This window comes from Hippopotamus amphibius, chromosome 11, assembly GCF_030028045.1.
Source record: "Hippopotamus amphibius kiboko isolate mHipAmp2 chromosome 11, mHipAmp2.hap2, whole genome shotgun sequence".
Lineage (NCBI taxonomy): Eukaryota > Metazoa > Chordata > Mammalia > Artiodactyla > Hippopotamidae > Hippopotamus > Hippopotamus amphibius.
Window position 1 is genome coordinate 34,442,280 of NC_080196.1, and position 23,466 is coordinate 34,465,745.

Genomic DNA, 23,466 nt, shown 5'->3' on the forward strand with positions numbered 1-23,466 from the left:
TCTCCCCAACACCTCTCAGCTCCATCCACCTTGCCCCACATCCAAAGCCCCCACCCTGATCCAAGCCACCAAGGAACTCTCCTGCTGGCACCTGCTGTGTGGCCTTCCTGCTAATAGTTTTGTGCCCCTTCAATCCATTTTCCACACAGCAGCCAGGGGATCCTTCAAAAGTACCATTGTCACCATGTCGCACCCCAGTTTAAAAGCCTGCGGTGGCTCACCAAGCCTTCAGAATCCAGCCCCAACCCCAAGGCCTTCCCGGATAGAGCTCCAGGACCCACCTCATAGCTTCATCTGCGGCAAAGTGCAAGCAGAGCAGTGCTTTCTGATCGCCACCTCCAGGCCTTTGCATACCCTGTCCCTTTGGCCTAGGAGGTCTTTCTTCGTCACCTGGTTGACACTGCCCAGAATGCGAGACTCGACTCAGAACTGGGAGGGCACTCCCTCTGGGAAGCCTTGCCTGCCCCCCAGGCATGGTTTCAGACCCTTAAACCTGTCTGCCTTCATCACAGGTGCATCAGTTGGGTGCCAGTCGGCAGCCCCCAGGGAGCACAGGGGAGCACTCCCGGCTACGTGCCAGGACGGTGGGCGTTGGGGCGTGGGGAGTGGGGTGCAAGCCCAACCTTACCTGTCTCTGCGGGCCCGTGGGATCCGACTCTCTCCGTCGAGGGCGGGGTCCAGAGTGCAGGGGCGCGTGGGAAGGGCTGCCAGGCGTGGGGGGCTGGGATGTCTCTGACCGGCCATCAGCCTGGCTCAGCTGGGGCGGTGGGGGCTGGGCTGGCGTCAGCCGCAGGTCCTCCTCGGCCAGTGTGTGCATGCCACGTCCCCGGGGCCGGACGGCGGGCTCTGGCACTGGCCGCCGCCGCTCCTCGCCCTCCTCAGGCAGCGGCCGCAGCTCCTCAGGCTCCTCGTCCGTCGTGCCTGAAGTGCTAGGCTCAGCCCCCGGGGGGAAGTCCTTCAGCTCGGTCTCCTTGTCAATGATGACCCACTCCTTGCTGTCGAAGTCCTCCTCCTCGGCCAGCGGCACTGAGCGGAAGGCGTTGCTCAGAGCCTCCTGCTCCACGGAGGCTGACACGTCCATGCGGCCGCTGGCCTGCCGGTCGGCGTGGCCTGTGTCCACCGACAGCATCTGGGCCGGCTGCGAGGAGCAGGCCTGGCGTGAGGGGGAGCCGGGCAGATCCATCCGTGACCTGCAAAGCCACCCCACGTGGGGCTCAGTGCCCAACCTCTCTGGACCCTCGAGGGCCCCAACGAGGCGGCCTGGTGCCTGGGACCCCCCAACCACTGCACTTCTCCCACCCCGCGCCAGGCTCAGCCACCTCCTGGGTTGCCACCCTCCAACCTCAGTCCCTGCAAGATCTCATTCATTCATTCATAACACACATTTAAAATGCTTACTGTGTTCCAGGAATCTAAACACACAAACAGTAAAATCTAGTTCCTGTGCCCAAGGAACACTGTCCTCCAATCCACCCCCAGGAAACTGGATCTTTGATCTTCCTAAAGGCAACTCGATGCTTGCCTGGCCAGGGCTCCTACCCAACGCGTGCTCTCTTCCGCTGCACCCAGGACAGACACACCCACCTGCCCCTCGAGTTTGCTGATGGTTTTCTAGCCTCTTCTATCACCACCCTTCAGGCTTACCTGGCTGGTTTCACCACCTCCAACAAACTTCATGACTCCTAGCCCAGGACAAAGTCCACATGCCTTAGTTTGGCATTCAAGGCCCCTGGCAGCCAGCCAAAGGCCCCCTTTCCACCTTCCCCTAGCCAGACCCATCTCAGATTCACTTGCTTTTCCCCAAATTGCTCACACCTCTGTGCCTTTACGAATGCCACTCCTCCCACATGCAACCTGTCCTTCCACCCTTTGCTGTCTGCCCCAGCTCGATGTTACCTCCTGCATTGATGGGAGAGTTAGTTTGCCCTCCCAGAGCTGCCTATGTCCCCTCTTGTCACAGAGCAGAGCATGTGTATGTTTATAAATCTGCTGCCCCAGGAGGCTGTGAGTTCTGCCAGGCAGGGGCTGGGTCCCCGCTGACTTTTGCTTCTGGGACACTGATCCTACCTGGGGACATCTCTTTCATTGTTATCTTAACCTGTGCTGTGAATCTCACGTTACTTGTAGAGGTTCTCAACTGGGGTGTACCAGCCCCAAGGTGAGGGTATTCCTGGTTGTAGGATGCTACACAGGGAAGAACTGTCCTCTCCCAAATGCCAGGGTGCCCCACTGAGAACCACGGAGGCCTCACTCATACTCAGGCTGTGGGCAGGGGGCGGACTGCCATCCTCCCCCCAGCATTGAGCCTGTGAGGGAAGGGGTGCAGATCAAAGCCTTCTGTGGGGCTTTCGCAACATCCTCCCACCCTGGCCTCTGTGGGACCTGCCAACTCCAATCTGCACAGCATTTTTATCAATTTGTTCATAAGGCTTAAGATAAAACCCCTTGAGTGAGGCCACCAGGTCTTACATTCATTCTCCCAGGTAAGTGGCTAATGTCACTTCCTTGCCTGAGAGTACGGTTTGTTTTGATGGACGTGAAGAAGAGAGGAAGCCAGAGGAAGACAGGGGCCAAAGATTGGTGGGGGGGGGGGGGGGAGTGTCAGGTGGGAAATGAAGAAAGCAGGGAGGTTGGACACCCCGATCCCATCAGCTTCATATGTTCTCGTGCTCCCAAGTGCCCCAGAGCCCCCAAACCCTTCTGCCCTGCCTGAGATCCTGAAGCTTCCAGAAAATCTCTCCTGGATCCTCTCCTCTCCCCAGCATCCCTGAAACAAGGGTTCACTCTGAGCCAAACCAATGTGCTCTTCAGGACTGTCTTTGCTCAGGGCATTTCCCACCTCCCTTCTCCGCTTATACCCCTTCCAAACTGCCCCTCCTCACTCCTCCTGTTTCCCGAACCCTCTGGGCAGCCACGGATGAAGATGTGGTCTTCTGCCCCTGGCAGTTCAACCTGTGAGAGTGTGTGTGGTGAGTGTGTGAGTGTGAGTGTGGTGGATGTGTGCCAGTGAGTGTGGGTCAGTGTGTGGATGTGAGTGTGAAAGTATGCGAGTGTGTGAGTGAGTGTGTGTGTGGAGGTGAAAGTGTTCATGTGAGTGTGGTGAGTGTGTGAGTGTGTGGATGTGAGTGTGAAAGTATGCATGTGAGTGTGTGTGTGGATGTGAAAGTGTGCATGTGAGTGTGGTGAGTGTATGAGTGTGTGTATATGTGAGAGTGTGCATGTGAGTGTATGTGGATGTGAGTGCATGTGAGTGTGGTGAGTGTGTGTGAATGTGAGAGTGTGCATGTGAGTGTGTGAGTGTGTGTGTGTGGATGTGAGAGTGTGCGTGTGAGTGTGTGTGGATGTGAGAGTGTGCATGTGAGTGTGTGAGCGTGTGAGTGTGTGTGTGTGGATGTGAAAGTATGCGAGTATGGTGAGTGTGTGTGTGGATGTGAGTGTGTGTGGGAGGCCTGTCGGCTCCCTCAGGACAGGGCCTGTGTCCCTCTGTCCTGGGGTCACCACAGGGATTGGCACAGGGCTGCCCTGCCTTGGGCTCTGCACACCACAGAGGGGCACTGTGCCCATCCCAGAGGTGGAGTACAGTTTGGGGCAGAATCCTGAGGAGAGGTGGTGGCTGAGGTGGGGCATGAGGAGGCATGGCTGTGGAAAGGACTCCCTACCCTGGGGCTGGGCCCCAGGAAGAGACCTCTTTTCTGGTGCAGAGAAGCCCCCAGCCTTGCTGTGGGGTAAAGCCCCACCTAGAGCCAAGGGAGGTGGAGTCATCTCTCCCACCCGAGGTTCTACCCATCAGATCTCAGGTGAGGCTTGGGCCCTGGTCCCTGGCGGCCATTGGCCACCCAAGGTCAACCAGCCACCCTCTCATCCCCCATCCTAAAGGCTCACCTTGGCCCTAAACCCTCCAACACTCCCTCCCACCCACCAGGTCCCTCCTTGACATTCAGATCCCTGAACCCTGACCCCCAAACCTTGGTCTGTCTCCTCCTCTAGCACGCCCTGAGTCCTTCTCCAGGCCCCGTCCCCAGAGCTGAAGGGAGCCTCACCAGCTGCCCTGAGGCATCTGTTTTTCAGTTCCTAGGGAAAGAGATTCTGGAAGCATGCCCACTTACCGTCTCAGCTCTCACCTCCTCCTCCACCTGCCCCCCATCCCATGCCCCTTCGTGGCCGGAGCTGGGCCCTCTGCATCCCCCACCTGTTCTCCAGGGCCAGTCACTGACTCGAACTGAGTCTGACCCCAGGCCCAAGTATAGCCCTCTTAACGCTTCCAGGGTCCTCCGACCTCTCCCTGGAATCTGAACTCTCCTCCAGACCATCGTGTGAGGGTGGAGGGGACCAGGGGCCCGTGACCATCCCCCTGGCTCCAGACCCACCTCCTCTCATGCAGTTCCACCCGCCCGTCTGCCGTGGACAGCCTCTCCGACTCAGGGCTGTTGACCCTCCGGTAGCGCAGAGAACGGACTGGGGTTGTCGGTGATTCTGGGGGGGCACGCACCGGGGAGCTGGGGACCCCCACACCTCGGCTCTGCTCCTCCTCCACCACACAGGGGGCCTGCAGGAGAGGGGAGTTCCATGAGCTGGGGCTGACAGGGTGGCTGTGGGGCAGGTGGTTTTCTAGGGGTGGAAGAGAGAGAGGGAGGTCCGAGCACTGGGATGCCAGGGATCCTGGGATGGGGCTGGGCCAGGGAGGCAGGGCGAGCAGGCAGGCAGTTGGGGAGAGAGGCCCGCGGGTGGGGGGCAAGGTGGGAGGGGGAAGGCCACCCCCGTCCCCCTCCCTGGCTGCCGTTACTTTGCCAACGTTGATCCGGAGTTTGTTCCGGTTGACATCTGTCTCTTCCCAGACTTCAGCCTCAGGACCCCCGGTGTGGGGGGCAAGGTGGGGACTGGGGCCCAGCCCCTCAGGGGGCCGCCCAGGCAGGATTGGGGGTGCGTTCTCCTGGTCACTCAGGTGCTCGCCCTGCAGCACATCCTCGGTGTTCTCCCGGAGCAGGTCACCGGGCACCGGCGTCACGTTGACCACCCTGTGGAGGCCAGGAGGGGGCCGTGGGCAAGGCTGGCAGGGGTGCCCTCTCCTCTAGGACAGGCCCTGGAGACCAGCTGCCACCCGTGGGAGCGGGCACAGGCGAGGCCCAGCAGGGTGGGGTCATCCGTAGGCCCATCTCCATCCCTGGCTTGCAAACCGTCTGGGACCAGACCACCTTCAGGTGGTCAGAGGGCTGAAGGGCAGGTAGACACCATCTGGCTGTTTATTTAGGCGATCCCGCTGCTTTCCGGCCCTGCCAGCTCCCCACTGCAGTTCGCTGGTGGGCTTCCTTGAGACTAGGAGATGGGTCTAAAGAAAGAATCACCTTGGAGTTCCTGGAGCAATGTCTTTACAGACCCGGCACCACACGTGCTGGCAAGTCCTGCTGCGTCTCCCTAGTGTGTCCCCTGGCTCGCTCCTGGGGCTGGATGGGGAGCCCGCCTCACTCTGGCCCCTCCCTGGGCCATTTGGTCCTTGTGCTTCTCATTTGGATCTGCAATCACTGACCCATAGATTACAAACATCCAGACTCCACTGAGAGCACTCTGAGGACAGGGGCTGCAAATCTCTTCTCTGAGCCCCCACATGGCCTGGTGCCAGGGCTCAAGACCTGTTCACTGAATGGACGCGTGGGATCGCCAAGAAACAAACTGTGGGGCTGGGGGAATCTCACTCAGGGCTCCCTGCTCCCCAGGAAGGTCAAGATCTGCAAATAAGGGTGCCCACTCCATCCCCAGATTGAAGGTGGAGATGTGGCAGAACTTCCTGGGATTCAAGAGCCCCGCTTTTGAGCACCAAGAACAGGAGAGACAGCCAGGTGTGTCCAGGTAGGAAGAGGAGGAGAGGGCTGGCTCCTCAGGTGGCATCTTGGGGCAGGGATTGTCTGCCCCCGTCGCCCCTCCCAAGACTCACCCAAACATGGCTGCCGTCTGCCGGGTGTTCTGCTGGGGCGGGGTGGAGGTGCTCGTGGACAGGAGGGTGTCGTTGCCCGCCTTCTCCCAGTCAAAAGCCTCGTTCTCGGCAATGCCCCGCTCCTTCATGCTGTTCTCAAACACTGACATGATCAGCTGCAGGGGTGGGGGTGGCGGGAGGACAGAGAGGTGACCCCGGGGGCTAGCCAGGAGGAGGGGCAGTTGCTGGGATTGCAGGGGGAAGAGAGGGGCCTTCCAGGACAGGGATGGGCCAAGAGGGGGCATTGGAAGGAGAAGGGCACATTGATTTTAAATGAAAACATGCACACAATATGCAAATCAGCATGCAAATTATCATCTTGACTTAAGCCCCACTGGCTGGACACAAGCCCTTGGAGATCTGTTCCCTGATCACCATCCCCAGCCTCCTCTGCCATTTCCACCATCTCTGCAGAAGCATCGGCAGTCGTTTCCCAAACCCACCACCTGGGGTCATGCCTCTGTCTGCCGTGCCTTTTCCGCCGTCTGTCCTCTCCACTCTGAAGCCTCCCTGATTCCCCCGCCCACACAGTTCCCGAGTTGGGCACAGAGCATGGGTTTGAATTGTTCACAGCTCTGTCCGCCACCTCTACATTTCTAGCAGCCAGCCCAGGGCCCAGCACAGGGTGTGAGCAAAGCTGTGTGGTCTGGGGGTACCCATGAGGCTGAGTAGGCCTGGGGGGCTTGGCCTCCTACTGCCCAGGTAAGGGATTTCTGCCAACAACCGGGTCTCTGGGTTTAGGAGGTGGTGGCCCCCCAGGCCTTTCCACTTCTGACTTAGCTCTCCCCAGAGGGTTCTCTCTACTAGCAGGACCCCCTTCACTGCGAGCCCACTGTGTGCCTGACACTGTGTTCCCTGCGGTGTGGAGCCGTGCCTGGCACATCGTGGATCCTGGGCAGAACATTCTCTGATCAGCGGGTCCCAGAGGGGATGGTGATGGTGCCTTGGAAAGAGCACTGGACTTGGAGCCAGATGTGCCTGAGCCCTGCCTTGCTCCTAATCAGGCTGTATGGCCTCAGTTTCCTCTGCTATGACATGGGGATAATCATCCCACTTGGCCTCCTGCAGCGTTTCAGTGTAAAGTCCTTGAAAGCACTTGGCTTCATTAACTGTTAAGTGCTCGAATAATAATATAAAGACCATGCAATATCACCAAAGGCTTGTTTGAAAGCTTAACTGAGTTAATGCAGGAAAAGACTGAGAACGGGGTGAGCTCTGGATAAATCTCAGCGGTGACTACAATTTACAAGAGCACAGAGCAGTTTCTTTCGTGCAGTTGGAAGACCAGAGGAGGTGCTCAGGGCCAAGCCAGCAGGGGCACAGGGCCTCAGCAGGATGGGTGGTACTGGAGACAGTCACCCCCAGAGAGGCACTGCGGGTGCAGGGCAGGCGGGCAGGCTCCCACCTGGTAATCGGGCTTGGTGAAGTAGTCGAGGCTGGCGATGTGGTCCAGGAAGAGGTGGAACTCGGAGGGCATGTGCTTCAGCAGCATCCGGTGCTCATACTTCTCCTTGATCATTCCTACCTGCTCCTGGAAGCAAGAGAACACTGGGAGATGGAGCCCCAGCTGCCCCACGCCCCCACCCTGCCCTCAGACCCAGCTGCACTGGCCTCACCTTGTCCTTGATCTTCCTCCAAGGCAGCTGACCCACTGCAAACTCCACCAGCATGTAGAAGAGGGACCACAGGTCATCGTGACGGCCCATCTCCTGGGGGTGGGGGCAGGGAGGGGGTCACCCACGGCTCTCAGGTCCTTCCCTGGGAGTGGGGGCTGACTGAAAGACACCCGTCAGGATGCCTATGGGCAGAGCGGGTGTCTCCCTGAAGCCACGGCCCCATTCCTGACCCACCAACACACAGCATCCCATAGTCAAAAGTCCCGTGCGTGCTTTCTCATCCACAGAGATTTGTAGTGGGGACAGAGAGGAGGGGATCCCCAAAACAAGGAAGAAGGTGATGTCAAGGGGAGATGCCTGCCGAGCCCTCTTCCAATCAGGGTCTCTGGAGCGGCAGCTTGCAGCCCCTGCCCCGTACTCCTCTCTCCACCCCCACCACAGCTGCCTGTCCCGCCCTCTTCCTCAGCAGCATACTCCGCCCCTGACCTGTGCCCTTACTGTCCCCACATCCCTCAGCCCCTCCCTGCCACTCACCCGGTTCTTATGGGCATTGACCGAAGCATAGCGAACAGTCCCCCGAAACCCGGCCACATTTCGAGGCTGCGGAGGGGAGAACACCACCAGGAATGTCACCCGCTGCCCCTGACCTCAGCCACATCTGAACCCTGCTCACCAAGCCTCCCTCTGCCTACTTTAGCCCTGACTACCTACCCCCTCCCCCGCCACCCCCTGCTGTTGGCCTGGTCGGGAGCTACCTGACACTCCAAGCGCCGTCCTAAACTTGCCTCCTGACCCTGCTCACTGCCCCTGCGTCTGTCCTGGACCAGAGTGGGCAGGCAGACCATAGGGCGTGGAAGTGGCATCCACCCAGGCCAAGAGGGAGAGGGATGGCCCGAGTGCGTCTCTGGCACTGGGTGGCACAGAGCACGAGGCCAGGCCTGTCGAGGCAGCTGCAGGGAAAACGGGTGAAGGGCCCCCAGATCAGGGGGCGGGATGAGGATGCCAGGGTTCCCGTGAGCAGTGATACTCACAGGCCGAACATCCCCCGTGGTGTTGGTGTACTGCCGGGCCAGCCCGAAATCCAACATGTAGCACTTTCTGTAGGTGGAGGGCAGCCTGCCCATGGCAAAGTTTGACTGGGGAAAGACATAGCTGTGAGTCTTGGGGCTTCAAGCCCACCTCAGGGGACACCAAGAAACAGCTCTGGTGAGGGGCCCTCCTCCCCACATACACTCACATAAGAGTAAAACATCAACATGTACAGCAGGTCAAGAACCTCATCTGAGGGGCAGGTGTGATTGTCCTCATTTTAGAGAGGAGGAAACTGAGGGCAAACTGGGGACTTCTCCAAGATCACACAGCAAGAGATGACCCGGCTGAGATCCGCCTGGCTCCGAATCCTTGGGACTCCCAGCAGGGCCATGTGGCTTCGTGTAACTGCCCTGCTCTGAGGCATCAGGATACCAGCATTGTTCTTGCTGCGTGACCTTGAACCATTCAACCAACCTTTCTGGGCCTCAGTTTCCACCCCTATAAATTGGAGGTTTTTTCCAGCGCCAAGATCCAAGATGTCACAAAATCAGCTACTTAGAATCTCTAACCAAGCTCCAGCCCCTCAGCCCCCTTCCCTCAATCCGTCCATCCTTCCCCAACCCCTTCACCTTTCCAGGTTCAAGGACTATTCGGGTCAGGGGTGAGAAAAAGGAAGAGAAGAAAAAAGAGGGGAGGACACAGGCATGGCCAAGGGGCAGGCAGGGGTGCTCCTGGGAGGCGGGGGAGAGGAAGAGATGGGGCTCGGGATGGAGAGCAGGAGGAGGGGACAGGTAGAAGAGGCTGTTCTGTTGAGGCTATTCCGCAACCACTGTTCTGAAAAAGAAACCAGGGGACCCAGGGAAGGAGAGGAGGTGAGGGGTGTGCTTCGGAGCGGGGGGCAGCCCTCACCGGCTTGATGTCGCGGTGCAGGAAGCCCACGGAGTGGATGGCCTCGATGGACTCCAGGATCTGCTTGCCCAGCCGCAGTGTGGTGCTCAGCGTGAAGGTGCCTCTCGGCTGGCTGCGGCGCAGGTCAGCCAGATTCCGGCCCTGGGGTGGGAGTGGGGGTGGGGACAGGCCCAGCTCAGCTGCCATCCTGACCACCACTGCCATGACACCCTTCCCAGCCTCACCCCAAAGGCTTTTGCCCACTCCCTACGCCTCCCGGGGCCACAGTCTCCATCCCACCCCAGGAGTCAGGGTCAGAGCTCTTGGGGGAGAGTGAAGGGAGGATGGGCCACAGGGACTCACCTGGAGCTGCATCACTACGTAGTTAAACTTCTCGTTCCGACCACAGCCAATGAACCTGCACACGTGGTCTTTCCCTGAGGGGCACAGACAGGGGTCTCCCAACGCCTACTCCTTCGTCCTCACTCCCAGCCCTCAGGTGGGCTTCCCATGCACTCTTGGTTCCTGGTCCCCCCAGCCTGGCTCCATGGGCACTTCTCCCACCTCCCCCTGCCCTTAGGCCCATCATCGCTCTTGGACTCTGGTCCCATATCCCCTCGCCCATCACCTCTCAGCCCCTGGCTCCATCACCTCCTCTCTCCCATCCTGCCCTGGACCCACACCTTGCAGCTTTTTGAGCACAGCCACCTCCATCTTGAGGACCTGCTTGGGCTGCTGGGCCGACTCCACCTTGAGGGCCACGTTCTCCCTGGTCAGCAGGTCCATGGCCTCGTAGATCTCACCAAAGCCCCCGCCCCCGATCTTCTTGAGCTACAGAGTTGGGTGAGGGGGGAATAGGGGACACAGGGATCAGGTTGAGTAGCTCTCCACCCCACCCATGGCTGAGTCACATCCTTCACTGATGGGGGCAGGGGCTGTCCTTAAAGGGGAGGATCCCGTGGCTTCCTTCCTCACCCCACCCACCAATGCTCCCACCTCCTCTCCTAGTACTGGAGACAGACAGCTCAGTGCGCGCACACACACACACACACACACACACACCCGGGGCCGGACATCAGAGTGGGCAGAGGAAAAGGGTATGAGATCTGAGACTCCACAGAGACATGGACACAAGCCGATGCAGGATTCTGAAGAGATAATGGGCCGCCGTGAGCCATTTAAGGACAATAAATATCACGCTCCCCCCCGCCCCCCACCTAGACTGAGCAGCCTCCATCCAGAAGCAAAACTAATTTCCAGAATCTTGCAGCTTCAGGTGGGTCCCCTAGGGAGGCCAGCCCTTCCTGGGGTTGGCAGTCTCCTGAAAGATGACACCAGGGGCAGAGAGCATTTAGAGGGGAGTGTTTGGGGGAGGGGACTCAGCAAAGGGTGTCCTCTGCCCAAGCCCTGTGCTGAAGCACACATCACTCCAGGGCCCCAGGTCAGATGCCCAAAACCAGGGTGAGCCTCCTCTCCAGGGAAACATGCTGAGGATGGAGATTTGGAGAGAATCTCTGTGTTCCCAAGGAGCGCTGCAGTGGAGCTCTGACGCTCTGGGACCCCTCCTCCAGTATCCCCAGGCAGGTAGTGAGAAAAGGCAGAGAGGAGAACTGTGATAGAAGAAGAACTGGCCAGGGGAGATGCACAAAGCTGTTATGGGGTAGGATTAAAAGTCATCTCAAGTCAGGGACCCAGGCATCTTAGAGAGTGAGGGTGCTGCTGGCAATGGTAGAGGGACAAGGGAGAAAGTGCTGAGTTTTTTCTTAACTTTTTATTTTATATTGGAATATAGCCAATTAACAATGCTGTGATAGTTTCAGGCACACAGCAAAGGGACTCAGCCATACATATACGTGTATCCATTCTCCCCCAAACTCCCCTCCCATCCAGGCTGCCACATAACATTGAGCAGAGCTCCCTGTGCTATACAGTAGGTCCTTGTTGGTTATCCCTTTTAAATTTGGCAGTGTGTACATGTCGATCCCAAACTCCCTGACTATCCCTTCCTCCCATCAGAAGGTGCTGAGTTCTAAGTTGGGACTCATGCGGTTTAAGAAAGATGTACACCTCTTTCCACCACCTTTCCGTGCTGCCATAATGGTGTGCACAAAGGTCCTGGCTGATGCTCTCAAGAGCATCAACAATGCTGAAAAGAGAAGTAAATGCCAGGTTCTTATTAGACCATGCTCCAAAGTCATTGTCCAGTTTCTAACTGTGATGGTGAAGCATGGTTACATCGGAACGTTTGAAATCATCGATGCTCACAGAGCTGGGAAAATTATCGTGAACCTCACAGGCAGGCAAAACAAGTGTAGAGCAATCAGCCCAGATTTGATGTGCAGCTCAGAGATCTAGAAAAATGGCAGAATAACCTGCTCTCGTCCTGTCAGTGTGGCTTCACTGTACTGATAATCTCAGCTGGCCTCATGAACCATGAGGAAGCAGGACGAGGAAACACAGGAGGGAGAATCCTGGGATTCTTTTTCTAGGGATGCGACACATCTGTGCAAAGAAAATGCCTCAACAGAAAAAAAAAAACAAAACTGTACAGTTCAATTCTCACCTCCCCAGAGAGCCCGCCCCTTATGGGTGGCCTGCCCTCTTCCAGAGCCCTCACTTGTGTCCTGTTGGCTTGTAACATGACAGCCACAGCTGGACTTGCTTATGATTGGATGGAGGCTGCTCTGATCATCCAGTCTGTAAACTCCTGACTCTGAGCCTCCTGCATCTCTGAGCCCTCCCCTTAGCGTTTACTCGGCACTCAGATGCCCAATAAATGTTTAATGGTGGTTGAAACATGGGACTGGTGGGAGAAAGGGGGCAGGGCAGAGCTGAGGACTGGGAGTTCTCAGCAGGTTACTGTTGTAAACACCCTAGAAAGAGAGAGAAAGATGAAGGGAAGATTTAGAAGACAGGTGGAAGGCTGGTTGGGTTCTTGTGCCCAGGAAAGAGGAGAGGAAGAACAGTGAGAAACCAGGGTCCCTCTCTACTTGAGATGAAAGTTAATGTCAGAAGTCTAGAAGAATTTCAGAACAGCAGGAGAAAGATGCAGACTCAAGGGAAGCAATGGCATGTCTTCCTCTGGGGAACGCAAAACTCAGGGGAGATTCTAGTATCTTCTAGATTGCTTTACGGTTTTCTTTGTGGAAACATGGAGGAAAGGGGTAGGGTACAACCACCACACCTCAGGTTCTGTGCTCCAGACTCACAGACATCATCTCAGCTCATCCCCAGAGGCTCCCAACAACACAGGTGAGGAAGGTCACAGGAGTCACAGGAGTTGTCATTTTGCACAAAAGGAAAACTAAGGCACAGAGAGTTAAGTACCTTGCCTCGTTCACGCTGCTGGTAAGTAGTGAAGCCAGGTTTCATTTAAATCCAGGCAATCAGATGCAGAACCCATGCTCTTAACTGTAATATTGTAGGAATTGTTGACCATACTGTGATTAGCAGTGTGAGTGCTGAGATTCAAGCCAGATCTGCCAGGCTCCAAAATCCTTGCTGGAGATGGTAAGGAGGGCTCAGGGCAGCCTAGACATTTCTGACACCCACTCCCCAATTTCCCAGGATGCCAAAGGGGATTTCTCTACCACCTCCACTCCCAAACAGAGTCTATTTCTCCTTCCTTAGTTCCCTCCTCACCCCCGCCCCCCACCCATTATAGAACCTCTGGGGGTGGGAGAGTACAGCAGGCACAGTGACTTGGCCCCTAATAATACTTCTAGAGGGCCATGAAAATGTTTTAATTTCTTTTAAAGTCAGAAGGGGAAAAATGAACTTCTAGAGCAAAAAATTTGTATTATATAGTATTAATTTGTTCCTCATTATAGCAATGCAGTCATACAATTGCAATTTTTAGTACTTTATTATGTTGGAAGGGGCCGGTAAAGGCAAAAGTGCCCAAGGTCCACGAAAGTCACAAAACAGCTTTTCCCACAGCCCAGTGACACGAATGTTCTCTCAACCTCCCTTCACCAGACCCTATCCCTCCCTCCTAAATTTTTTCAGGACCCCCTCCCCTGCTGAAGGACCTCAAGAAACATGACACAATAGGACTAGCAATTCACTTAGGAAAAAGGAAACCTGGTTTCTTGGCCCAGCTCCAGGTGAACTGGGGTGAGTTTCCACTTTTCCACTTCTATAAAATGAGAGCTGGACTAGAATATGTCACAATTCTCCCTCAGCTCTGTGATCCTGATTCTTGGATGGGCTAATTCTTAGGAAGCAACATAGCTCAGTGACTGTTGCCCCAGCAGTCAGACAAACCTGGTTCCACTGACTAGTCATGGGAACTTGCCAAGTTAGCTAATCTCTGTGCCTCAGTTTCCACACCTGTGAAACGGGGATAATAACAGCATCTATGCCGTAGATTGTTGAGATAATGCCTATAAGGCATTTTGCACAGCACCTGGCAACAGTATGTGCTCAAAACCAATGCTAAGTTTTTATTGTTATTATAGTTTGATATTCTGATTCTAAGAGGCACCCCTCAAGAAGAAAAAAATGCTATTATTTTAAAATATTCCACCAAGTGCCATGGACCCTAGTTTTCTCCTGGCACAGCCCATCTGGGCAGCTTTCTTGGTTCTTGAGCTGTGCCTCACTCTCTGTCTGTCCCTGGCTCCTCCTTTCCCAGTTTCTGTCCCCTTCCTCTCTCTCTCAGGAAGTCCCCACTCTGGGACATAGACAGCCCCTTCCCTTAGCTCTCTGGCTCCTCCAGCTGCCTCCCTCACCTCCCCCAGTCCCAGAGACATCTCTGAGAACATTGCCACCTTTGCCCCTCTCCCTGGGCCACTAGGGGACCTGCCCACTGGGTAGTTGTTGCCATGGAGACCTGCCCGCAGCCAGGCCCCATTCTCCTCTCAACCCTGCACCTCTCGTGAGCTGAGCCCCCACCCTATGCAGACCCATAAGCTCACATACTGTCACTCCAAATTCTGCCCTCCATCATCCTGCCCCCATAAAAAGAGGACATCAGAGCTCCCACAAGCATCGGAAAGAAAGTGGAGGCGCGCGGGGGGCCGGGGGGGGGACAGGGATTGATTTACAGTAGGTCCCGCTCAGGCATACACTACACTGCCTTTGCCTCGACCCTCACGTGTCGCCCTCCCATCCGAGGCCCAAAGCCCTGAAGAGGCTCGGACTACAATTCCCAGCAGGCCGAGCAGCCTGAAGTCCTGGGCTGGAAGAGCAAGGCACGCTGGGAGATGGAGTCTCGGCATGTTGCACCTGCCGCAGGAAGCAGTGACGGGAGGAGGGTGAATGGAGAAGATGGAGTGCGGATGCGGTGGGAGCCGCCCGCAGGGCCTCTTTCCCCGAACCCAAGCTTTACTGTCCTCTGCGGAAGAGGAGGGGCTCATTCATTGCCCTTCTCCAAGGTCCAGCAGAGAAAAAGCCCCCTCCCCCACCCCCACCCTCCTCCCCTCACTGAGCTCTGCAGCTCCTGCTCCGACATCCAACCAGGAGTTGTTCCAGGCTGGGCCCAACCAACGTGAGGTAGCCGGGAAAGGGGTGAGAGACGGCGGGGTTGGAGAGAGGGCACCGAGAGAAAGCTATTGTCCACAAGTGTAGGCAGAATAGTGACCTGCAAGCCATATGCAAATAAGCTCAGGTGCACCTCCCTATTAGGTTAGGGGAGCCAAGGGCACCTGTTTTAATAGGTCTTCAGATCCTCTCCTCCCATCCTCCCCCCACCCCTACCTCTGCCCCGCTGGGTCACTCACTCACCACCTTCCAGCGATCCTTGACCACGTAGTTGGCCGGCAGGATGTCGGCCTGCTCCCCTCCCCCACTCATGTTGGTTTCGTCCTTAAGAGCGGCAGCTAGGCACTGCATCCGCCAGCGGGAGGGAGGGGTGTCCGCAGGGCCTGCCCTGTGGGGGCCATCTACCTGGGGGAGTGGGGAGGGACTGTGAGGGGGGTGGGCTAGGGCCTGGGACCCACTTGCAGATATGGAGGAGGGGAGTTCCATTCTCCTGGCAGGCATCCTTCCCTGGTCCACTGGGTGGATGCTCCAGGGGTCACTGGGGGGAGCATTGTACGAAAACCGAGTGCAGGTCAGAGAGGAAGACAGAAATGCCATTCACAGGAAGGGAGATACAAACTACAAACTGGAGATGCGACAACCAGCAACAGGACACACATGTGATGGAAAAAGGAGAGGAAAATGATGGGTGAACAGGCTGTGGGGAAAGCGTTTCCCAAAGAGACAATGCTAAGTAATGTGGGGAAGACTTGCTAACCGAGGGGTGCACCAGGCTGGAGTCGGTGCTTGGGCAGGGGAGGCCTGGACCAAGAAGGACCAGCCTGGGGATTCAATCTGTGGCCCCCACACCCACACCTTTCCCATGCCGCACCGTGCCCAGGGAACTGTGCATCTGAGGCATATTGAAAGGGGAGACCTGCTGAACCAAAGGGTGACACAGGGAAGACACACACCAGAGTGACAGAGACCCCTATCAGCCATGGGAGATGCGATCACCTGAAAGTGAGGAGCTACCCAACAGCCCCTTGAGGATGGTGCTGGGCCAGGAGGCTGCAACCTTTCTCAGAGCTGAGCCCAAACCACTGACATGGCCAAGGGGGTGAGAAGCAAGGATGTGAGTGATGGGGTGAACATAAGGTGACAGGTTCGACATGAATCTTAGAGGTACAGCAACCCTGTGGCCACTCAGAGGGAGAGAGGCAGGCTGAACTGGGGGGAGGGAAGACAGCAGCGAAGTGGAAATGGCCTAAGAGAAGGCAGGTGTGCTGGGGGCAGCAGGTCTGCATGGACAGTGGGCGAGAGAGCCTCTGCCCACACTTTTCTGTGTCTGCTCGGGAAAGAACACAGCTCTTGTCACATTCAGGTAGGTAGAAGTTGGATATCAGGGGGAGTGTCCCAAGTGTGAGGGCTGGGAAAGCCAGCCAGTGTTACCCAGGGAAGTGTCAGCGTACACATGTGTGTGTCTGTGTGTGTACCCTCTGTGTGAGTGTCTGTGTCTTCGTGTGTCTTTTTATGTGTGCCTATCTATATGTCTGTGTGTGTCTTTGTGTCTGTACATCTGTGTCCACATGTGCTTATGCGTGGTTTTGTGTCTGTTAGTGTGTGATGTGCCCGTGTCTGGGCAGGGGCCAGAAGAGGTGGCTTTTTGAGGTGTCTGCCAACCCAGTACAAATGGATCTTTTCCTCTCTCCTTTCCCCTACACTTTTCATATGTATACGGCCCTGCCCTCACAGTGACCCTGGACAGTCACAGATGGAAGGAACTCCTCAGGCTGGGTATGGTGGGGGAGGTAGAGAGGAGGAACGTGCCTAAGATACCTATGGATGGGACGGGAACTCCATGAGCCTGTCTTTACCTGGGATGGACTCATTCCCCAGGGCTCCCGTGCCTGGCCATCCTAGTACCGGGGCAGCATGGGATAGTGAAGGTGTGGAAACAACCTTCAACAGGTCACGATGTGCCGTGAGGGATCTTTAGGGAGAGGGACACTGTCACTCTTTTTATGCCAAATGACTCAGCTGACTGTTTAATCCACACAACTTCAGAGTATCAGGACTGTGGGGATATCAGATAGGCCTCTGCCTTCCTTCTGCCAAGTGCCAAATGGGGCATCAGGAATTCAGAGGGCAGCAAGGGCAGTGGCAGGATGAAGGAAGAGGAAGGGATGGGGGATTCTGGAATAAAGATGGAGAGACGGCTGGAAGACAAGATCGAAGGAGCAATTGAACCAGGAGGGAGGGAGCCTTGAGGAGCTAAACAGGGTGGCCTCTGGTGGGCCTTCCAGTCCTGTGATGGTGAATTCTATGGACTGATGAGGAAGAGGTGAGTCCCGCTCCCATTCTATAAATGGGCAAGCGCAGAAGGAACAGGTGAGGTGGGAAAAGGGGGAGTGGAGGCAAGAGGATAAATGAGGGCGCCCTGCCTTCCCTGCCCACCATCCTTCCCACTCTCTGCTTCAGAGGACTGTACTCAGCCCAGGCTAGAGTTGGATGACACAGACACAAGGAACCTGGCTGCCCCATGACCACCCCCTCAGGACACTTTGGTGTGTGGAGGCATGGGTGTGTAGTGAGAGAGGACTTGTGGAGAAGGTTTTATGAATATCCGTCAGCAAGCGTGCATGTATGAGAGTGTGGGACCAATGATGTGTGTGCGTGCACGCACGTGTGTGTGTTGGGGGTGTCTGTCTAGGTGGTTGGGAGCTCATCATGGCATGTGCATATAAGGATTGATGTGCACCTATGCAAGGTGTGAGCCAGGTGTGTGTGGGAATCTGGGAGCCCAGGTAAGGAGAGGTGAGGGAGATCAGTGAGGGGTGATGCGAACAGGTGAAGAGCAGTGTGGAAGGGGGCAGAGGGGAATGCAAGGGACAAGGGGTGACAGGATCAGAGGAGGGGGTTGCGTAAGACAGAGACAGGTGGGGGATAATCATGGCAGGTGAGGAGATGAGGAGGGGACAGGACCATGAGAGGGGCTTCTGGGCACAGTTGAAGGGGTGAGGAAGTAGGAAAGGAGGCTGGTGGGAGGAATGGAGGGACTGAGGACAAGGGAGAGAGGTTATGGAGACAGCGGTGAACGACTGTCAGGGATGCCAGGAGAGTGAAGCCATAGGGACAGGGACCAGAGGTGAGAAGCCAGGAACAAAACCCCTGGAGGACAGGCTAGAGAGGGTGGGTCTGTGTGCGGGGGGCAGGGTGCCGATCCAGGCCTCGGGATGCGGCCCAGGCTGTGTAGGCCAGCGTCCCAGCTCGGGTGGAGACTGAGACAGCACAGGGAGGGGGAGCTGGAGAAGGCTGCGCTGGGAGGTGAGCCAGGCCGGAGGCCCGATGGGTCCACAGAAGGACCCCCCTCCCCGACCCCCGTCCGGCCCGTCGGCCCCGCCCCGCCCCGCCCCGCCTCGCCTCGCCTCGCCTCGCCTCTCCTCACCTGCTCTGTGCCCGCTGCGGCTGCGGCTGCGGCGGCGGAGGCAGCGGCTCGGGGCGGCGCATCCCCCGGGGCCGGGGCGGAGCGGGGGCGGGGGCGGCTCAGTGCGGCTCTGGGCGGTCCGCTCCCTCCGGCGGCGGTGGCGGCGGGCTTCCGACCGGGACCATCCCGGCCTGGCCCGGCCCGGCCCCGATCCTTCTCGGTGACGGCGGCGGCAGCGGCAGAGCGGGGAGCTGCCCACAATGCACTGCGCCGCCAGCATCAGCACCAGCCCTGACATCACCTCCTCACCGCCCCGGCTCTTACATCATCGCCCTTGCTCTGACATCACATTCTACTCTGCACCTTTCTCCACTCTCGCGGCCCTAGGGCTCTCTCTCGGATGGACCTGCTTCCGCTCTTATGTTCTCTTCACTGGTCTCTGCCATTCACTTGACCCCCATCCCCCAGCAGGGCCTCGTCACTCTTTACCTGTCCCCACAAACTTCACCTGTCTCCATCACCCTTTATCTTCTCCACTCCCAGCATGTCCATATCACTCCTCACCTGTTCCCATCAGCCTCAACTGATTCTCCCGCAGCATCTTCCATATGTTCATATTGTTCATATTACTTTCCTCTAAACTTATTTCTCCTCACCTGTACCCATCCGCTCATAAGTACCCCCCCCCCATTTCTTCTAACACTATCCCTCACCTGTAACTCTCACCTCGCTGTACACACACACACAATCTTACCTCCTGGCTCAACCTGGCCCTTTCTTTCTTTGAAGCTTTCTCCCATATGTTGAGAAACTTTCATTGTTTCTCTTACCAAATGAGATGCACAGTCTTTACCGTGACATGAAACATTCTTCCCAATATGGGCCCAGAGAGGCTATTATTACTCTCTGACAGATTGAATTACTTAACATTCCCTGAACATACTTTGCACTTTGTCTCTCTCAGGTCCCTTCCTTCCATCCTTCTTGTCTTCAACAAATGCACACGAACTTCAACCACAACAACGACAGCAATAGTAATAATAATAATAGCAGTAATGATTTTGTCCTGCCAGACACAGTTCTGACTTTTCACATATTAACTCATTTAACCCTCATGACAACTCTTTGAGGTGGCATACTATTGTTATACCCATTTTATAGACGAGGAAACGAAGATGCAGAGAGGTTGAATAATTTGCCTTAAGTTACATACACAGCTAACAAGTGGCAGAGCTGGGATTCAAACCCTGGCCCCAGGGTCCATGCGCCTAACCTCTATGCTGGGAAGAAGGGTCACTGAATCTGCAAGAGTAGTCAGAGGAGGCTTCTTGGAGGAGGTGCACTCAACTGTAATTTGAAGGGTTAGTAGGAGTTTTTCAACAGATGACTGGGGCCAGGGCAGAGGGTGGGAGGGACTTCCAGGCTGAGAAGAGAGTATATGGTGAGCTCGGGGTGACCTTGTGCAAGATCATGAATGAAGGGCCTTGTGTGCTATGCTAAGGAAATTGGATTCTCTCCATTTAGTTTTTGGAAGCATAGTGGACAATGTGGTGAGCCACCCAGATCCCCCTTCAGAATCCAGGGACTCATTTCCCTAGCTGCCTCGGGTGCTGAAGACTGTCTCTCTCAGCTCACTCTCTCTCTGGAGTTGCCCTTGACCAAGGGAGCTTCCATGCCCAAGATAGCGTGCCCTTCCTAGGGGATCCCATAGCCAGTCGTAAGTACCAAGGTCTGGCCCCATCACCCCAACTCAGGGCAGCTCTGAAAGAACATCCCATTTACAAACCCCCAACAGGGTGAGCCAAAGCATCTGTTGAGGCTGCATCAAAGCTCAGCATCTCCTCTGTGCAGTGCTGCTTCCTTCACTCCTCCCCAGGTTTTGATCCTCAGAGCACTTCCCAGTAAGCCTACTGCATGAGCACCTCTGTTGCAGAGTCAGTGTCCAGGGGACTCAGACCTTTAGACAGGAAATCACTGAAGAATTTTGAGCAAAGATAGGACACAGTATGATCTGAATATTAGGTTAGAATTCTAGGTTGACTTTTTTCTTTTTCAGTATTTTAGAAACGTTGCTGTACTGTCTCCTAGCTTACATTGTTTCTGATGAAAAATCTGCAGTTATCTTTGCTTCTCTGTATGTAATATTTTCTACTCCTCTGGCTAATTTTACGATCTTACCTTATCACTATTTTTTTTTTAAGATTTATTTATTTGTTTATTTATTTTTGGCTGCATTGGGTCTTAGTTGTGGCACACAGGATCTTTTGTTGTGGTGCATGGGCTCTTCGTTGTGGTGCATGAGTTTCTCTAGTTGTGGCACACAGGTTCTCTAGTTGTGGTGCATGGGCTCTAGAGCTTGCTGGCTTAGTTGTCCCGTGGCATGTGGGATCTTATTTCCCTGACCAAGGATTGAACCCAAGTGCCCTGCATTGGAAGGTGGATTCTTAACCACTGGACAACCAGGGAAGCCCCTGTATGTATGTTTCTTGTTCTTGGGGTTTGTTGAGCTTCTTGTATCTGTGGATTTACAGTTTTCATCAAGTTCGGAAAATTTTTGGCCATGATTTACTCAAATATTTTTTCTGCTTTTCTTTTTCCTTCAGGGGCTCCAAATACCCGGTCTACTGGGCTGCTTGAAGTTGTCCTGCAGCTCACTGATGCTTTGTTCATTTTTTCCCAGTCTTTTCTCTCATTGTGTTTCATTTTGGATAGTTTCTACTGCTACTTAGCCAAGTTTATTAATCTTTGCTTTTGCAGCATCTAATCTGGTATGAGTCCCACCCAATGTATTTTTTTTGTTGTAGTTGACATCTCTAGAAGTTCAGTCTGGGTCTTTAAAAAATCTTCCATGTTTAATTTTCCCCCTAACTTCTTAAACACATGGAATAGTTATAATAACTCTTTTAATATACTTGTCTACTAATTTTATTATCTGAATAATTTCTGTTGGTTTTTCTTTGCACTGTAGGTCATATATTTCTGTTCCTTTCCATACTGTAATTTTTTTTTTGTATGCCAAACATTGTTAATTTTACCTTGTAGGGTCCTGGATATTTTTGTACTTCAGTAAATATTCTTGAGCTTTGTTCCAGGATGTAATTGATTTACTTAGAAATGGTGTGATCCTATCAAGGCTTACTTTTTAAGTCATTGTTAGGAGGGAACTGAGAAGCGTCTAGTCTGGGCCTAATTTTCCCCACCACTGAGGCAAACCCTTTGGTATCATTTACCCAATGCCCCAAGAATTATGAGGTTTTCCACGTCAGCTGGAGGGAAAGGCACGATTTCCATTTGCGTGAGCTCCAAAGATGGTTCACTCTGCTCCTTTCAGATGGTTCTTTTCCCACCTGAGATAGTTTCCTCACACGCATGTGCTAATAAGTCCTCAGTGACTGTCACAGGGAGCCCTCTGAAGATTCCAGAGCGCTCTCTCCTATCCTGTGCTCTGTCCTGCAAACTAGCTGCCTTGGCTTCCCTGGACTCCCCACTCCGTCTCCTCAGCTCAAGGAGACAGCCTGGATCCCTTCTGCCTGCAGTCTAGAAACCCTGCAGGCAATATTCTCACCTGGCTTGTTTCTGTCTTTTGGGAATCACTTGTCCTAGGCTGCCTGATGGCCAATGTTCAAACATCATTGTTTCATGTATCCTTCCAGTTTTTTGGTTATTAAACATGGAAAGGAACCATCAACAAGATGAAAATTCAACCTATGAAGTGGGAGAAAATATTTCAAATCATATATCTGATGAGCTAATATCTAAAAAATATAAAGAATTCATACAACTCGAAGAAATCTGATTTAAAAATGGGTAGAGGATCTGAATAGACATTTTTCCAAAGAAGACATACAAATGGCCAATAGGTACGTGAAAAGGTACCTAACATCATTGATCATCAGGGAAACGTAAATCAAAACCACAAGAAACCACCTCACACCTGTCAGGATGGGTATTATCAAAAAGACAAGAGGGAGTTCCCTGGTGGTCCAGTGGTTAGGACTCCAGACTTCCACTGCCATGGACCAGGGGTCAACCCCTGGACAGGGAACTAAGATCCCACAGGCCACTCAGTGTGAAAAAAAAATTTTTTTAATAAATAAATAAATAAAACACAAGAAATAACAAGTGTTGGTGGGGACGTAGAGAAGAAGGAACACTTGTGCACTGTTGGTGGAGATGTGTATATATATTTATATATGTAATGGAATATTATTCAGCCATAAAAAAGGAATTCCAGCCAGTTGCAACAACATGGATGGGCCTTGAGGGCATTAAGCTAAGTGAAATAAGTCAGATAGAAAAACACAAATACTGTATCATATCACTTATATGCAAAATCTGGAAAAAAAAATGACCTCATACATACAGAAAACTGATTGATGGTTGCCAGAAGTGGGGTGTGGGGGTGGGGTGAAATGGGTTGAGGTGCTCAAAAGGTACAAACTTCCGGTAATAAGATGATGAAGTCCTAGGGTTGGTGACTATAATTAACAATACTGTATTATATATTTGAAAGTTGCTAAGAGAATAGATCTTAAAAGTTCTCAGCACCAGAAAAAAAATTTGTGACTGTGTGTGGTGATGGTTGTTAACTAAACTCATTGTGGCGATTATTTCAAAATACATATGTATATCATATCATTATACTGTATACCTGAAACTAACATAATGTTATATGTCGATTATATCTCAACTTTTAAAAAATCCACATAAGAGAAAGTGTGACAAACAAACAAAAAGAAGCTAGGAAAAAGCATAGTAACTATAAAAGACAAAAGAGGATAATAAGAAAAACTTCCAAACATGTAAGAAATCACAATAAATATGAATGGATGAAGTTCATTGATCAACAGGGCATTAGCTTTTTTAAAATGCAGGTGTAAGCTGCTTACTAAAAACACATTTGGAATACAGAAAGGTTGAAACGAAGGTGTAAAAGTATATGAGTCCAAAAGAATTTATAAGGAAAAAAAATAGGTCACTTCATAAGGAAATGCATACCCCCAAGAACATATAACAATTCTGAACTTGTACTGACTTACTAGTCTCAGAATACAAAGTAAAAATAGTTAAAA

General features: G+C 53.9%; 1 protein-coding gene and 1 pseudogene across 1 annotated transcript in view; one reads left to right on the forward strand and one right to left on the reverse strand.

Moving 5' to 3' along the window:
* Positions 1 to 15,339, reverse strand: part of TTBK1 (tau tubulin kinase 1) — a 35,374-nt gene extending 20,035 nt beyond the window's left edge. Inside the window, exons 1-12 of the mRNA XM_057699636.1 lie at positions 15,232 to 15,339; positions 10,188 to 10,335; positions 9,868 to 9,941; positions 9,526 to 9,666; positions 8,616 to 8,720; positions 8,119 to 8,184; positions 7,585 to 7,677; positions 7,374 to 7,499; positions 5,930 to 6,084; positions 4,784 to 5,015; positions 4,368 to 4,546; positions 629 to 1,190 (exon numbers count right to left, since the gene is read on the reverse strand). Coding sequence (XP_057555619.1) covers positions 629 to 1,190; positions 4,368 to 4,546; positions 4,784 to 5,015; positions 5,930 to 6,084; positions 7,374 to 7,499; positions 7,585 to 7,677; positions 8,119 to 8,184; positions 8,616 to 8,720; positions 9,526 to 9,666; positions 9,868 to 9,941; positions 10,188 to 10,335; positions 15,232 to 15,339 — 1,989 coding nt within the window. The remainder of the gene's footprint in view (positions 1 to 628; positions 1,191 to 4,367; positions 4,547 to 4,783; positions 5,016 to 5,929; positions 6,085 to 7,373; positions 7,500 to 7,584; positions 7,678 to 8,118; positions 8,185 to 8,615; positions 8,721 to 9,525; positions 9,667 to 9,867; positions 9,942 to 10,187; positions 10,336 to 15,231) is intronic.
* LOC130831463 (40S ribosomal protein S15a-like) lies at positions 11,602 to 11,993 on the forward strand (annotated as a pseudogene).
* Positions 15,340 to 23,466: the final 8,127 nt, after the last annotated feature.